General features: G+C 43.9%; 1 protein-coding gene across 8 annotated transcripts in view; it reads right to left on the bottom strand.

The window, feature by feature from the left end:
- Positions 1-14,898, bottom strand: part of LOC146647574 (disco-interacting protein 2 homolog C) — a 195,635-nt gene that overhangs the window by 1,156 nt on the left and 179,581 nt on the right. For 6 of the 8 annotated variants that reach the window (XM_085388739.1, XM_085388741.1, XM_085388745.1 and 3 more), the window contains 13 exons: positions 14,708-14,831; positions 13,022-13,143; positions 12,034-12,145; positions 11,745-11,854; positions 9,688-9,818; positions 9,269-9,437; positions 9,003-9,173; positions 5,662-5,691; positions 3,309-3,370; positions 1,773-1,830; positions 1,609-1,683; positions 671-845; positions 183-306 (listed from right to left, as the gene is read on the bottom strand). In XM_085388739.1, the coding sequence (XP_085244865.1) occupies positions 183-306; positions 671-845; positions 1,609-1,683; positions 1,773-1,830; positions 3,309-3,370; positions 5,662-5,691; positions 9,003-9,173; positions 9,269-9,437; positions 9,688-9,818; positions 11,745-11,854; positions 12,034-12,145; positions 13,022-13,143; positions 14,708-14,831 (1,463 nt within the window). The remainder of the gene's footprint in view (positions 1-182; positions 307-670; positions 846-1,608; positions 1,684-1,772; positions 1,831-3,308; positions 3,371-5,661; positions 5,692-9,002; positions 9,174-9,268; positions 9,438-9,687; positions 9,819-11,744; positions 11,855-12,033; positions 12,146-13,021; positions 13,144-14,707; positions 14,832-14,898) is intronic. The other 2 variants (XM_085388742.1, XM_085388743.1) reach the window with 1 other exon arrangement.

Genomic DNA, 14,898 nt, shown 5'->3' with positions numbered 1-14,898 from the left:
ATGAGTACCTAGGATGGCAAAGCATTTGACCTTGATTGTTAGCGTCCAAGGTTAAAGTTGGTGAAAAAATGTCAAGAAACCACATCGAGTAACATATCGTATGTAAAGGCGTGGCGAGAGCTGAACACACTTTTTTATTTTTTCATAAAGACACTGTAATGTCATAATTGGCTGATGCTCACCACTCTGTGATGCTCTTGTGCGTCCTGATGACGGAGGTCTCGATGTCGATGGGGTGGTAACGCATCCCTCTGAGTTCCATGGCTTCCTCCAAAGCACCGACCACGTACAGGGCATCGTGGCGCTCTGTGGACACGAACAGATTTCCTTTCAAGCCACCATGCTGCGCTTTTAGATTAATGTACGAGTTATCAAAGCTTTTAACGTGAACGGTCTTCCTGCACAGATTAAAGTCACGAAGTAAACTCAGCGTTTTCTGCAGATGTCTGAATATCTGACTGTTATGAGCTGGAAATAAACATTTGAGTGTTTTAAATATCAGACTTGATCTCAGCAGAGAGAAAGAGCCAATCAGGAGGAGCCGGCAGCACTTAAAATCAGCGCTGAAGCCGTTTAATCGTTTATTCCTTGTTGTTGTGCGAGATCATTAAAGGTCAGCCGCAGCCCCATTAACCACGTCGACCGTGTTCGACGAACGGCCCGCCCTGACCTCCGCTGGCGTCGGTGAGCTCCGTCCTGCGCAGGAAGCCCAGGTATCCGGTCCGAGCCCAGACGGTCTGCGTGTCTCCAAAGCTGAGCCTGGAGTTGAAATGGTCGGACTGCAGCGCCTCGTCCCCGTAGACGGTGAAGTAACCGCTGGCGTTGTGGCCACTGTGCACCCAGATCTGCAAACGCACAAATAATACAGCAGAAAATAATCGTCAAGGGATTATTTCCTCTATAAACGTCAAACAGATGTGGACAAACATCCATGTTTTCACTTCATGTCCCAGATTCTTGTCATTTCCACTTGCAGAGCTTCCAGGAGAAAACAAAGATAAGGCCCGGGGGCCAGAATCAGCCCTGCAAGGACTCCAATCTGGCCCAATGGAAAATGCACAGGAGGGGGTACATTTTGGGGTTTTTTTTCACATGTACAGCTTTTTACTGATAAAGACCCCCCCCCCCCCCCCCCCCCATGGCCATTCATGCTAAACCAAAGAAATGAAGTAATAGATAAACTGTTAAATGACAGAAATATTCCTGTTTTCCACCATCTACCAAAGGAAACCTTATCAGGCGCACCTTTTCTACTGAAATTGGTAAATATTAGGTTTAATTGATCAAATTCAATGAGTTTAAAAAAAAAAAAGTAAATATTTCAGGTTAATGATCACTTACTCTGCTGACCTCAGCAGGTGCATAAAGGCTATCTGGGTCCTGCTTCATGCACTTATATCTTTTTATGGATGCAGATATGAAAGTTGAGTCTCTGTTCAATTAAACAGATAATTCAAAATAACCCCCAGAATGGAAAAACTTCGAGGACTTTGATGCTCAAACACGATTGGTCAAAGGAGCTTGGACCAAAGTCCGAAAACCAGAAGCCTTTTTATTTTCACGTACAAATATCTGTTTATAGAGAAGACCATTAAAGCTCAGACAAACCTCTCCCAGATGTGACTCTCCCATTGGTCCCTTGGTCTCTGGGTTGGCGATGATGATTCTGACCCCCGGCAGGATCTGCTCAAAGAGAGAGACGCAGATCGAGCAAAGACCAAAAACAGCTTCTTTGAAAAAGTTAATAAACGTTAAATTTAGATAAAACTGACCTTCCCAGACTCCATCAGTGGCAGGCTGTGTGGCGATCCCCGCTCTACGAGTCTGACCCTGCAGAGCAGACAAACGGGGACGTTTCTGTTAGTCGGTTGCGTATTATCTCTAATCAACATCCCATAATCAGGATTCTGGACAGGATCTTAACTCTGACTGTTGACCGCTAACGGCTAATGTTGATGTGATGTAAAAAAACAAAAACAGAATTGTGGGAAAAAGCTGAAACAGTAAAACTAAAAATAAACCAGGACGAGTGGTTTGTCAGACTGCAAACACGGAGAGCCTGTGGTAGACTCGGGCCAGCTTAAATCAGCAGTGATTACATGTAATCATGCACACTGACAGTTATATTTATACACAGCGGGATTGCACGGCCCTGCTGCTTCGTGTGCTGCGACTTTTCTGTGTGGAAATCAGCAGACACAGGCTGAGCACCGTAATGACGGGCTGCATCAGGGAGCAGGAAACTGCGTCTGGGGAGCTTCAGGGATGAGTAACAAGCTCCTGACGAGTTCAAATTAATGCATTTTTCAGTTTGTGCCGGTTTCTTGCTGGTCGTTTCGCCGTTGTTCCTTTAATCCCGCAGGCCCTTCTCGTCAGAGATGTTTGAATAAGTCCGAGTCTCGCTTGTTATCTCGGATGTGTTTGTCCATCTCCACCAGCTGGAAAACTGACGGCGTTTCTCCTCTGAAATCTGACACTGATGTTGAGCCCTGGCTGGTTCATTAAGAGTCAGAGCTGTCTCACTGACAAGCAGCAGTCTGGCAAAACAAATGGCGGAGTTACCCAGCAGGAAATGTGACTCAGACTGGGTTTGATGGGTTTTAAAGTTCACCCCTCTCACACTGTGGAGAGGCTGTGAGGGTGACAGTATGCATGTCATATTGTCTCAGAGAAACTTCCAGCTTCTCATTATATTCAGACTTTTTTACCGTCAGCCTGCAGCGATGCTTCTGAGCTGCAGAGAATAAGCCTCGCATTACAATAACAATCTTTGCTGAGCACTTTATTTATTCTGAGAGCGCTCGCCGAGTCGTGTTCTCTCATTCACAAACTTCACGAGCGAAGCCGTCCGGCAGAGCGCTGCGGCGCCGCTGAAATCCCGCAGGACACCGGCTGAAGACTTTACAGCACAGAATAGACTGTGTCCGCGTGAGAGTCGACGGAAAACCGATTCAGTGCATGAAAACAACATCTAAAAAATACACAAGGCTGGTGTTGCCGACTCCAGCCGAGCACGAAAATCCATCGGCCTGAAGAAACGTGAGCCATAAAATACCTGGAAGGAAATATTTTGTGTTTGTTGAACCATCTGACAATGTATTTTTTTAATTAATGCTGAAACACACTCTGAATGTGTCTCCATTTCCAGTCTGCGTCACGCTTCTCAGTTTCACTACTGCTTGGAGAGCAGTTGGCATCTTTCATGCAAATTACTGGTGACCAAAGCAGTCGTTAAGAGGTTTCAGACACCGAACATCTTTCTGCAAAAGTATCTGTTAAGCTTCTAACAAAGCAGCAAGGACACTTACCTGTCATGTCGCAGCGCCCTCATATCAACATAAACAGTTGTGGGGTCAGGTCCTGAGGTGCCCTGAGAAACACCAGCGAGAGAAAGTGTGAACACCACAGACTCACAAAACGTCCTTTTTATGCAAAAATTGCTACAGCTTATCGACTCCTAGCAGACTGCAGTGGATGCTGTGTGGTCATAAAGAAAAGCTTTACCTCCACTGAAGGAGGGACGTAAATGTTTTGGGTGGGAAGGTGGGAACCCGACCCTCTACAGCAGGGGTGGGGAACTCCAGGCAACAAGAGCCGGTGTCCTGCAGGTTTTAGTTGTTTCCTTAATCCAACACAGCTGATTTAATTGGCTAAATTACCTCCTCAACAAGTTCTCCAGAAGCCTGGGAACAAACTAATCATTTGATTGAGGTGTGTTGACCCAGGGTGAGATCTAAAACCTGCAGCACACCAGCACTCAAGGCCTGGACTTCCCCACCCCTGATCTACAGCATTTACAACCGTGTGAAACGATCAATGTGGGAGCAACAGCAGTGATTGTAGAAGGAAAGTCAAACAATTTCAAAAATAAATGCACATCAACAAACTTTCTGCAAAGTCAGATTCTACCTGATTGACATGCAAACGATAAAGTAAAGAAGGGAAAAGTGATTAGTAGCTGCAATTATACCCGCGTGACGACCCACCCAGGACAAATTCACTGTTTCTAAAGTACACAGAGGTTGCACAATACATGCATTCAGTCAGATCTCTTTGTGCCGACTACTGTACTCTGAATGAGTGAAATCACTGAAGAAAAATTAAGACAGCGAAAAAGGACGAGATTAAGGATCCCCCTCTCCGACCTCTCTTCTCCTCCATCCATCCCTCCATTAATCCAGGATTAAAAACCCACCACCGGACACACAGCGGCATCCTGGGAGTCTTACGCCCACACACCCACAGTGCAAAAATGTAAACGCCCTCTCTGAAGAGACTTCAGGCAGTGACCGCTTCAAGAGTATTCAGTGATTTATTGGCAAAGGGAAATTTGATTGGAACAGGCAGAGCAAACATCCTTTGGTGCTGGACTCACACCACAGAGAGGCACATGCACATGTATCCTTGCACTGTCACATATTCGTGATTTCTGGGAGTTAGCTGCAGCACTGAGCTGCTGCGGCTAACGAGCTTGTTGATAGCAGTGGAAACGTCTTGATGCATTCTCAATCATCCAGGAAAGTCAATCTCCAAAAGCGGATTCTGATCAGCTGGACGTAGCGTTTTGTGGGAGAAACGTTTCGTCACTCGTACAGGTGACTTCTTCAGTCTCAGCTGACTGCAGGTTTCAATCTTATAAACAGTACATTTGCATAATGACTGAAACCAGCCCACTGAAGGAACAATGGGCTGGGAGGTCAGTTCCTTAATCTTAATTATGCAAATTCTCATGACCATCTACTTTACAGTCTTAATAATCTTATAGATCTGATAATTTTTTACTAGCCTATTGTTTGGTGGTTCCTTTCCTTAATTGTTTTATAATGCCACTTGCCTTACATCTGTCTCTTTACTCAGTCTTATGTTATTTATATGCAGTAGTTTTATGGCTACAGCCTCTATGCTTTTTCCATATAAAGGAAGATTTGCTTGCATGTTTCTATGATGAAAAAAAATCGAGCCATACATGCAAATCAGAGCAGAATCATAGACGGAAGAAGAGACGTGAAAGCGGGAGCGGGTGACTCCAGATAGAGACGAGGGGCGTCACCCGCTGATTACACTGGAAGACAGTCTCCTAATGAGTCTTTGGTCTTAATCACTACCTTTCTTTGGTGTAGCATTTTATAAATTATGGCCTAGTTAAAGCAGGGCGCGGCTAGCTTGTGATCGATGAGTCACTGTTGTCTGGGGCTCCTCTCCAGCCCAACTAAAGGTCTAGTTCACAAATTTGTGGGTTATAGCAGAGTGGCTATGCTGCTTTATTTGAGCTATTCTAAGATGGATTTTATTGCAAATGTTCTGCTGTTTGTTCTTTTTGTTGCTGGGAACAGAACAGATGTCAATCATCTGTATTTATAATTCATCTGACTGGAGACGTGTCAGCTGTGAGTAACACATCTACAGATTTGGGGGGTTTTCTCCTGGAAAGTATAATTATTCATCTCATGTCAAAGTTCAGCCAAAATACTGAGTGGGCGAAATCCACAGAGTAAAGCTGCTCCAGTGTCCCTGATATTGACTAAGTGCCGTGAGACCCAGCCAAGCGTCTCTTAAACTTAGATCTAAAGCCATCTGATGAGAGGTGTGCTGGCAGGCAGTGGGGTGGTGATGGTGGCGGTTATTGCTGTTGGGCGGGGAAGGTTGATGGTGGTTCCCTACCTGGTCGGCAAGTTTTCCCAGCCTGTGAGGCTACAGCAGCAAAGAGGGGGCGGAGGAGGAGGAAAGTGAAGGGGTAGAAGAGGAAGTAAAGAAGGAGGGAAGGTGGAGACAAAACCAAGTATGAGAAATGTGGGTGGGGTTACGCACAAAACAAGGAAGTAAGAAAAAAATGTCAAAAGGGTAAAACTCAGAAAACCAAAACAAGCAGTAAGAACAGAAAAGAGTCTTCAGCCAAATGTTAATCTGCTCATTTAAAGCTGCCAAACAAAGTTAAAGCTTACAGTAAGTTAGTGTGTGATGATTTCAGTGTTACGACTGTGTTAGCGTGCGAGTCTGCAAATTAAACTCGCTGACGATTAAAAGGCTAAATTATATTAGAGTTTCATATCTCCCCATTAAGTCTGTAAAATCGTTATAATATAATAACTTTTCTAACAATTCATTTAATTCCTGACGTGGCTGAAAGCTGCAAATCAGATCTGAAATGTAAAAGCAATGATCAGCTTGAAATGGAGGATGGTCCTGAACCTGAGACATACAGGAAATGAAAAACCGCTCTGCAGGTGAAGAGAATGACTTTTTGTTTTTTAGTGTCCAACCCTCCGACTGTTCCGGACGAACGCCGCGCATCTGCAAAAACGGCACATTCAGACGTTCTTGCATTGCGGTCCGAACACTCTTACAGGCTTCAGCTGAGCAGGAGTTGCAGAAATCCTTCAAGTGATAAACGAAGCTGTGAACAAAACTGCACTTCAGCAGAGATCGGCTAGATTTGCTGACTGTTAAAAACTCGTTAAAGGCTGGATATCTGTGATCTTTTCTTGTGGGGAAATCAAACATCTTCGACTTGTTCTCGGTGTTTACCCAGCAGGCCTCGAAGAAACAACAGAAACACCGAGCACAGAAGAACTGCTGTGAGAGCTGCTCGACATCACACTTTGTAAAAATATAATTTTTCATCTCATCTGCTTGTTTACATCCACTTGTGATGAACATGAATGACCTGTTTTGGAAAAAGAAGAATAAGGTGCACAAGTTGAAGTTTACGAATTCCCGCCTGGGCCGTCCGTATCCAGTAAGGGTCCTGGGCTAGACCCCCCCATGTCTAACCAAGCCTACCTGAAGCAGTAAGTCATACCGGCTCAGATCAGGTGTTGAGGAGCCAGGGCACCCTGAGGAAGTGGCTACTGGAACAAGAAGGTATCACTGGGCAATAGACGTGTGTTGGAACGCTACTACACAAGTAACCCCAGCAGACGGCGTTAAATTGAATCTTTGATACCCAACAGAAGGGGTACAACAAACATGCTACGATGATATCATCACCCCCACCCCGAGATTGGGTACCAAGCCCCAAGTGATCGTTGAGTTACAGTAGGATAGGTTACCAATGCAGCACTACGGACAATACCTGCTAACCAGCTGATCTACGCTGCTGGAGGCTGAACTTGGCCTCTGCTTGAAGAGAAAGCGTTAGAAGGCAGGAGAAACCAGCTGTTCCACACAGTAGCAGGGAAATAATGAGACAGAGCAATACTGGAAGAGCACAGGACAAGCTCAGTGGATCTAACCACAGCAACCACCCTGAAGAGGCTCTAGTAACCATCACAGTGGCACATATCAAAGAAAGGGACAGGCCCTGACGTGGTCCACACCTACGTTGGTCCTGAGCTATAGCGGTTCTGCATAGACATAAACCCCCTCAATGAGATCATTAACAAGACTGACTACAGAGTGGAGCAGTTGTCAGCCATACAGATGACATGTACACATCGAGCTGTATGCTAAGAGTGAACGAGACCATCGATTCACACCACACATGATAACGAAGAGAGGGAAGGTAGTCAGAACTGAGGGGAGTGAACTACCAGAAAGTGGTTAAAATAGTCCTTAGCAAGTCGCAACTCAACCAGACCGTGTGGTACCCATCAACAAGCTTTTGGCCAAAAAAGTTGGAGTAGATGTAAACTTCTGACCACATCTGTAGGTCTAAGACTCTTTAAGCTTCGCTCAGGGGCAAACACTAAGAGACAGATATTTTAAAATGCTGCATCTTCAGTCATCTCGACTCTTCTTTGGTTTCATTCTGATACTCAGATCTGGGACGCACCCAGTACCAAGGACAGTGGTGTAAACGTGCCGTTCACCAAAGATAGCTCAGAGCTTATTATTCAGACCTCACCATACAAGCAGTCCCACAGGTACTGTCATATAAGGAAAAACATGAAACACAGCAGTCGGATGAATAAACCAAATCAAGCCAAACAGCTTCCTCTGACTGGCTTTCCCAGAAGATCTCACTGGAGGTGATCAATCCGTATTACTGTAATCACTTTACAGTATTTTATACCAGACAACAGACTGAAGCACAGGATCAAACGTTCATATTCCATAAGTTTTGTTCTTTTTCAAATTTCCAAGTACGTGCGGCTGTGGCATAGATCCTCGACAGGTGAAAAACAGGAAAGCTCCACATACGTTCTTTGGCGTCTTTAGGAAAAGCTTCTTTAAGATATCAACCGTGCTTTGTACCACGGTGCCTGAAACGTGACGCACGTCTGCTGGTTTACTTCAGCTGGACTCAAACAGTTCAACATTTCTCCTACTCCATCCTGTCAAGGTGTAACGCATCAGACCGTCGTCTGCGCTTGTGATGGACTGACAGTGACGACCATCTGCTCAGCCGAATAACGGACAAAATCCTCCTTGTACCTCGTGGATTAAAGTAGACGAGCAGATATAACCACAGCCTCGGTTTAATGTGATTTATCTGCTGTTAAGTTGAATTTCCCTCATGTTCATCCGAGTAGGATAGAGTTAATGTCGTTGGAACAGATATTTGGGGGGGTTTCCACCCAGTTTCACACTTTTCTACTTAATGCATAATAATTTCTGATGCAGGGATCAGAGAACTGTGGTTAATGCCTTAAACGCAAGAATACCCTTGTATCATTAAATATGAAAGGATAAATTCTCTGATACCCTAAACTCTGCAAAATCTCAGGCTGCCTGATCTGCACATACCGCACTCATGTGATGAAGATGATGTAAATCTTCCTTTCTCAGTTACAAACTTCTAACAATGGAGTTTTTACATGTTTGAGTCCTCGTTTGAATCAGATCTTAGTTTTTGTTAATGAGAAACTTGTTTCACATGTACCCAAGCTGCAGATGCCACAGTGAGGGTTAAGGGTGCTTCCTGGAATTCTTTCTTCAATACCGAATATTGAGCACAACCGCTAATAACATGCCTGTCCTACAAAAAAAAACCCCAGCTAGGTTCTTAAACGTGACACCAAGAAATGCTCGAAGGCAAAGCAGAAGCAGGAAGTCGGACAGACCTGCAGGCAGATTGCCAGGTTGACCCTGCAGCCGAAGGAGGTGCTGACGGCTCGGGGGTGAAGTCCCAGGTCCTTGAAGAGTTTGGAGAAGGACTGCGTCAGGGCTATCCTGGGACGCTCCTCTGCTACAACCACGCAGGTCCTCACTCGAGACAAGTCCAGCCCTCGAGCCTGACGGGACAGAAAGGATTTCACAGTCAGAAGGTTTGTCGGTCGTTAAATTCAACCAAGGTTTCCGTGAGACGGAGCTGCCCGCACCGCTTTACCTTCAGCGAGTCCGTCTGCAGGCCGAGGCCTTTGGTGCAGAGCTCCATGACGCTGTAGGAGCAGAAGGTGTCGCGAACTTTGTACTGACTGACGGCTGACAGCCAGAGAGCCGGGTTCACTTCCAGCTCGGACGGAGGGATCAGGATGGACTGGTGACCTGAGTACACACTGCAGAGAGGAGAGCGCCGAGTACGGCGAGGCTGCACGGTTACATGATTAAAGAGCTACAAACATGTCAGTCATGAATACAAAGGAAAACACAAACTAGTGATTATTAATTATACTGAAACTTAAAGAGCAGAGAAAACAGAAACAACCTGGTCATATAAAAGCCTCAAACAGGAACATTCAGAAAGTAAGAAATGCTAAAAACTTCCATTTTAGCTCTAAATAAGAACTAGGAACTACGATTGCCGACCTGCAAAGGCACCAGAGGACAAAGCCCAGGCCGCAGTACGGGTCCAAGCAGATGGCGACCTCTCTGGACGGGTAAAGCTCACACTGCAGCTTGATGGAGCGGCAGAAGGCACTGGTGGCTGTGTGAGACATCTGCAGGAGAAAATCTCACATGAAAATCTTCTTCTTTGTCAGTGCACTTTTTACTAAAAAAAATTATGAAAGTAGGCTTGAAAACTCTGTGCTGTTTATTTGTTTCAGTCAGTGGAGACCTGTGGAGATCGTCTCTGTGCTGCTGGGAGGTTTTTCAAGCAAAACTGAGAATCGGCTGTGGGGTTTTCAACTTGGAGCAAAGAAAATCCAAAGGATTGAGACAAACCTCTTTCACTGGTTGAGATAAAAATGATTAATGAACTAAAAGTGAATTAATTAGCATAACAACAGTCTGGAGGCGGCAGTGGCCACGTGAACTGGCGGTCTTGTTTGCGCCCATTGTGTTTCGGCACCAGTTGCATCGTTAATATCCCGGCTTTGACTGATTTGCTCATTAAGCACAGTGGTTAAACATAATGGACGGGAAATTTAGCAGCACACGAGAAAATACGCTGACATTGTTTCCTCCTGTCCTGCTCTTTTTGTCATTCTGATTAGTGTGTTTTTCTCAAAGAATTCATTAATGAGGTGTGTGTGTGTGTGTGTGTGTGTGTGTGTGTGTGTGTGTGTGTGTGTGTGTGTGTTGCATACACTCACAGCTGGTGTGAACAGTATGAAAATTAGCATTTGTGGCAAACTGAGCACAAAACAACGAGCAGAAAAGAAACAAAGACACGATCGCACCATGTGAAGCTGTGTGAAAGTAAGAAGTGGAGGTTTGGTTTCAGGTAGGAAGGTTGGTGGTTTGATGCCTGGCTCCTCTAGTGTCCTTGGGCAAACTAATGAAGTTGCGTAAGTACTTGTCCAAAAATATAGCTGCAGCAGTGTCAATCGTCACTTCAGCCGTGTTGATGATTCAAGGAGAATCGAGCTTACCTCCACCATGGAGGTCAGGAGGACTCATTACCTTTTGGAGATAATCAGGATCTCATGTCTTTATTTCTTTACAACAGCAAGAGAGCAAAATTTGACATTATGTGTCATTTCATCACAAACGTGTCAATAGATAGATATGTTCCTAGTGATCGGAGGACTTAGATCCCAGACACAAGCAGCAGGAGTGAGCTTCCTCTGGACTCTCTCTTAGAGACGGGTGAGGAGCTCAGTCACTTGGGAGGGACTGAGCGCACAGCTGTTTCTCCCCCGCATCGAGAGAAGCTGCTTGAGGAGGGTTCAGACCTCTGATTAGGATCGCTCCTGCATGAACTGTTTCAGGCATGTCCCGCTAGCAGGAGTCCTCGGGGTAGACCCAGGACAAGCTGGAGAGGTTTATATTTCTCAGCTGGGACTGTGGACGTTATCTGGACTATCTTATCAGGAAAAGCCGTCTAATTAAATGATTTTGTTAGTTTGTGACATTTTCTGATATTCTTTTCGATCAGCAAAACTTTAGGAGACGAAAAGTTTACAAGATAACTTCTTTTACTGCTTTAGTTTCTTTCGATTTTATGGAAACAGATTTTTAAGTTTACGTTCTCTCTCTGTGAGCATCCGCAGGCAGATTAGAGGCCAAACAGGAAAATGACTTCACTTTCACTCAGACGCACACACCAGATGAACAGCAGCAACGAGCTGAGCACAGGATGGAGGTTTGTTTTACTGCAGTGAATCAATAATCACTTTAATCTTTAAAATGTCACCACCATCTATCTGCTCCCCTCGAACAGACTTCCAGGCTCCGCTGCACAAAAACACGTCAGCACTTCCTCCTGTTTTAAGCTTTTCTTCAGCACCACACGAATAATAACAGAGTAAAAATCTCTTCTTGATAGAAGAAGAGTTTCAAAATAAAAGTCTCTGGCTCTCCTCCAAACCATGTGTTTTTTCTGCTGGGAATAACTGGAGCTATGCTGCTAATGTGGATAAACAACATTAAATGTCATCATTAGCTGTGTGTTGGTGTAGTGTGTGTGAGTGTGTGCTTACTTTGACTCCAGCGAGCATGCCGGTGGTGGAGACACTGAAGTCCAGGTAGGCCAGGGTGTCGGGGTTGGACGGTTTATACAGCAGTGGAGGTTTCTTCTTTGGCAAATCGTCTAAAGGAAACAATCAATTTTCTCACGTCAGAGATGATGAATTATAAAATACACAGCTTAGTGTTAGTTTTATTACTCAGTCACTGTTTTTTTGTTTTTTTATTCACATTGATCACCTGTTCATTAACCAAACTGTGTTTAATCACTTGCAGGGTGCCCTCAAAAAACACATCGCCTACCTGTGTCCATGACAGGAGGCCAGGTCCGGACATCCACGGCCGCCGAGGCTTCTTTGGACCTCAGCAGTTTAGTGATGACCTGCGTGGTCATCACGCACACCGACCGGCTCACCTGCACGATTCAGCGCGCACAGATCATTCATAAAAAACAGATCAGCAGTAACTGAACGACTCCAACAGTGCGGAGAAATAATCGCTCCTCAGCTCAGCTTCACCTCCCGTTATTCACACGATTCATCTGTTCACTTTTTCTTGGGCTGGTTTAATAATAATAATAATCTTATTATAATGATCACAGTGTACGTATGCATGTCTGTCCTCTAACTCCTCCGAAACATGTCATTCAATCTGGATGAAACCTGGAATATAAACTGCCAAAGGTGCCAGGATATCAACGTCTATGTAGCTTTTGGAAATCATTTTTATAACACTCAAATTAAACGGATTATGTCCACGTCACAACTATTTCGTTGGCATTAAGTCTACGTTACGACTTTTAAGTTCCCGCCTGAAATGCACTCCTGGGCTTTTCAAAGTAAAACAACAGCTTTCCCAGAATTTTATGTTTTTAAGGTCGTAAAGTTCTGGAGTGAGAATCTCAGGAATGAATATAGTAAATATTAAAAGTTTTCAGTTTTAAGTTATTGTGACTACGTCATCTAAGAAATCAATATCTTTTATATTTACAGACACAGAAAAGTAGATTTGTAGGTAATTTGGCCTTTACTTAAATGAACAACTGTCTGTGTGTTTCTTTTATCTTTTTAAACCCTCGCCTACATCCACATGTCAGGTTTTCTTAGAAATACCTGCATCTGCTAAGAATAAACTGCTGAAGCTGTCAAAATATTCTCATTAATTTTTAAATTAAGAAAACAGGAAGTGAGGTGTAGAGGGGGCGGTGACTTGCACCTACATGATCATTCACGTTTTTCTCAAATACTTTAACCACAGAGTAGTGATTAGAGCCGTCACAGTGTTGGTTTACCTCCACGATCATCTTGACGGTGGGCAGCGTGGTGGCGATGTTTTGCGGGTGAGGCGGCCGCACCGTGATTGGCACACAGCCGGCGTAAAGGCAGCCATAAAACGCCACGATGAGGTCGATTCCTGGGAGAGGATGTAGAGATGAGAGAAGAAATAAGAGGGGGTGAATTTGGAAAACTTAAATTAGTTACAGGTATTAAGGTGCCGTATACTGAGCGATGGACCCTCGGGGCCGTTAATTGAATGCAGCTTTAAGAAAATCTGATCGTGTCGGGTTGTTTTTCCTGCACGGCTGCGTCTGTCCTACTGTGATGGACACGGCGCGCTGTGTCTCAGAGGGTAATTACACTTCCTGCGTCCTCCTTGTTTTTCCCCGCGGCGCTCTCTTCGATCTAACCGAACTCACTGAACATGTTTGCCGCGTCCTTCATTCCTCATTTTAAAACATCCCAAGTTTGTCCTTGTTAAACGTCAACAATTTAAAGGATCGTTAAAAAAGTCGCATTTAACCCATTTTAGTACAAGTCGTTCTCTAGAAACTTCATCCATCCTTTCATTTCTTTTGCTTATATAGGGCAGTCACTGAAAGTATAATAAGGTTATCCACTCAAACACTTTATATGTTGTCATAATTACAATGACGGTTTTTCGCTCGATGCCCAAATAATTATTATTTTCCATCGTCCCAAAGAAGCACTGTGGAAGTGTAACTTCGGCTTGTGGGAAATCAAACATGCATCATTTTCACATTTTTTTCAATTAATAAAAAACGAGCACTGCTACATTCGTGAATGAGTAATAATAATTGTAAGATATAATGCATAGGCACAAGGGGCAATTTTATACATAAGTCTGTTTATTTTAATACTTTCTGAACATTTGTCAGACTCTGTTTAAAAACTTCTACTTATTTTTTTTCCAATGCACAACTTTTAGCATCAGATAATTTTACAGAATGAATGCTGGTTACAGCCTGTGTGGTATTATGTGTGTCCTGTAGTTGCATTTAAAATCATTTTCATTTATTCATCTGCACTCTGTGTTTTTTGAACTTCAGTTAAACAGAAGGGAAGAAAAAATGCATTCAAATGAAAGATGGTTTGATTTTTAAATTAATAGATGCTCATTTAAAATAATTAAAAACAGATTCCAAATGACAATTTCCGTTATAAAGTAAATATTAATAAACATTAACATAAGCACTGGTCTAAATTATTATTTTTGGCATTTTTGTCTTTTCTTTCTAATTTTTAATTGTTTTTAATAATAAAAAAAAGGTCCAATCTGCTGTTTTGGACCAATCAGCAATCACAGCAATAAAAGACAACTGTAGGTCAAAGATTCAAAAACTAAAATGATTAATGTGTAACCTTCAGTTCTCTAAAACAGTTTCCTAAGTCTGTCTGCATCGATTTGTTCATTTACCCAATATATTCGTCATAGAGGGTCGGGGCTCATATTGCTCCCGTTATGTAACAATAGCTGAGTCTGTGTGTGGCTCCGAATCCAGGTACATCTGTCCATGTAGTACATTAATATTAATCAGGACACTTTTCCAAGCTTTTTTTTTCCTGGTTCAGATCAGCTTTTATTTTGAAAATTTGAGGGATTTCAGTAAATCTATGACATCCTGCAGTGTCACCGCAGAGACACAAGTACAGCAAGCTGACCTGCTGTCAGTGTTTACCTGGAGGGTAGACCAGTGCAACGTGGTCTCCATCCTGCAGGTGGCCCCGTTCAGCCAGCATGGCGGCGATCTTCTCTGCTCTCTTGTGCAGCTGAACACAAGTCAGAGAGCTGGCTATCGTACCCTGGGGGAGGTGACACACACAGAAGATTGACACATGCAATCAGCAGCGTGCATCAGTAAGTGTCATG

The sequence above is a fragment of the Rhamphochromis longiceps genome, linkage group LG18 (assembly GCF_057381845.1).
Source record: "Rhamphochromis longiceps isolate RC_006_pf linkage group LG18, R_longiceps_female_GT1.1, whole genome shotgun sequence".
NCBI classification, from domain to species: domain Eukaryota; kingdom Metazoa; phylum Chordata; class Actinopteri; order Cichliformes; family Cichlidae; genus Rhamphochromis; species Rhamphochromis longiceps.
The sequence above is the reverse complement of the archived record's forward strand: the minus strand, read 5'-3'. Positions and strand labels throughout refer to the sequence as shown.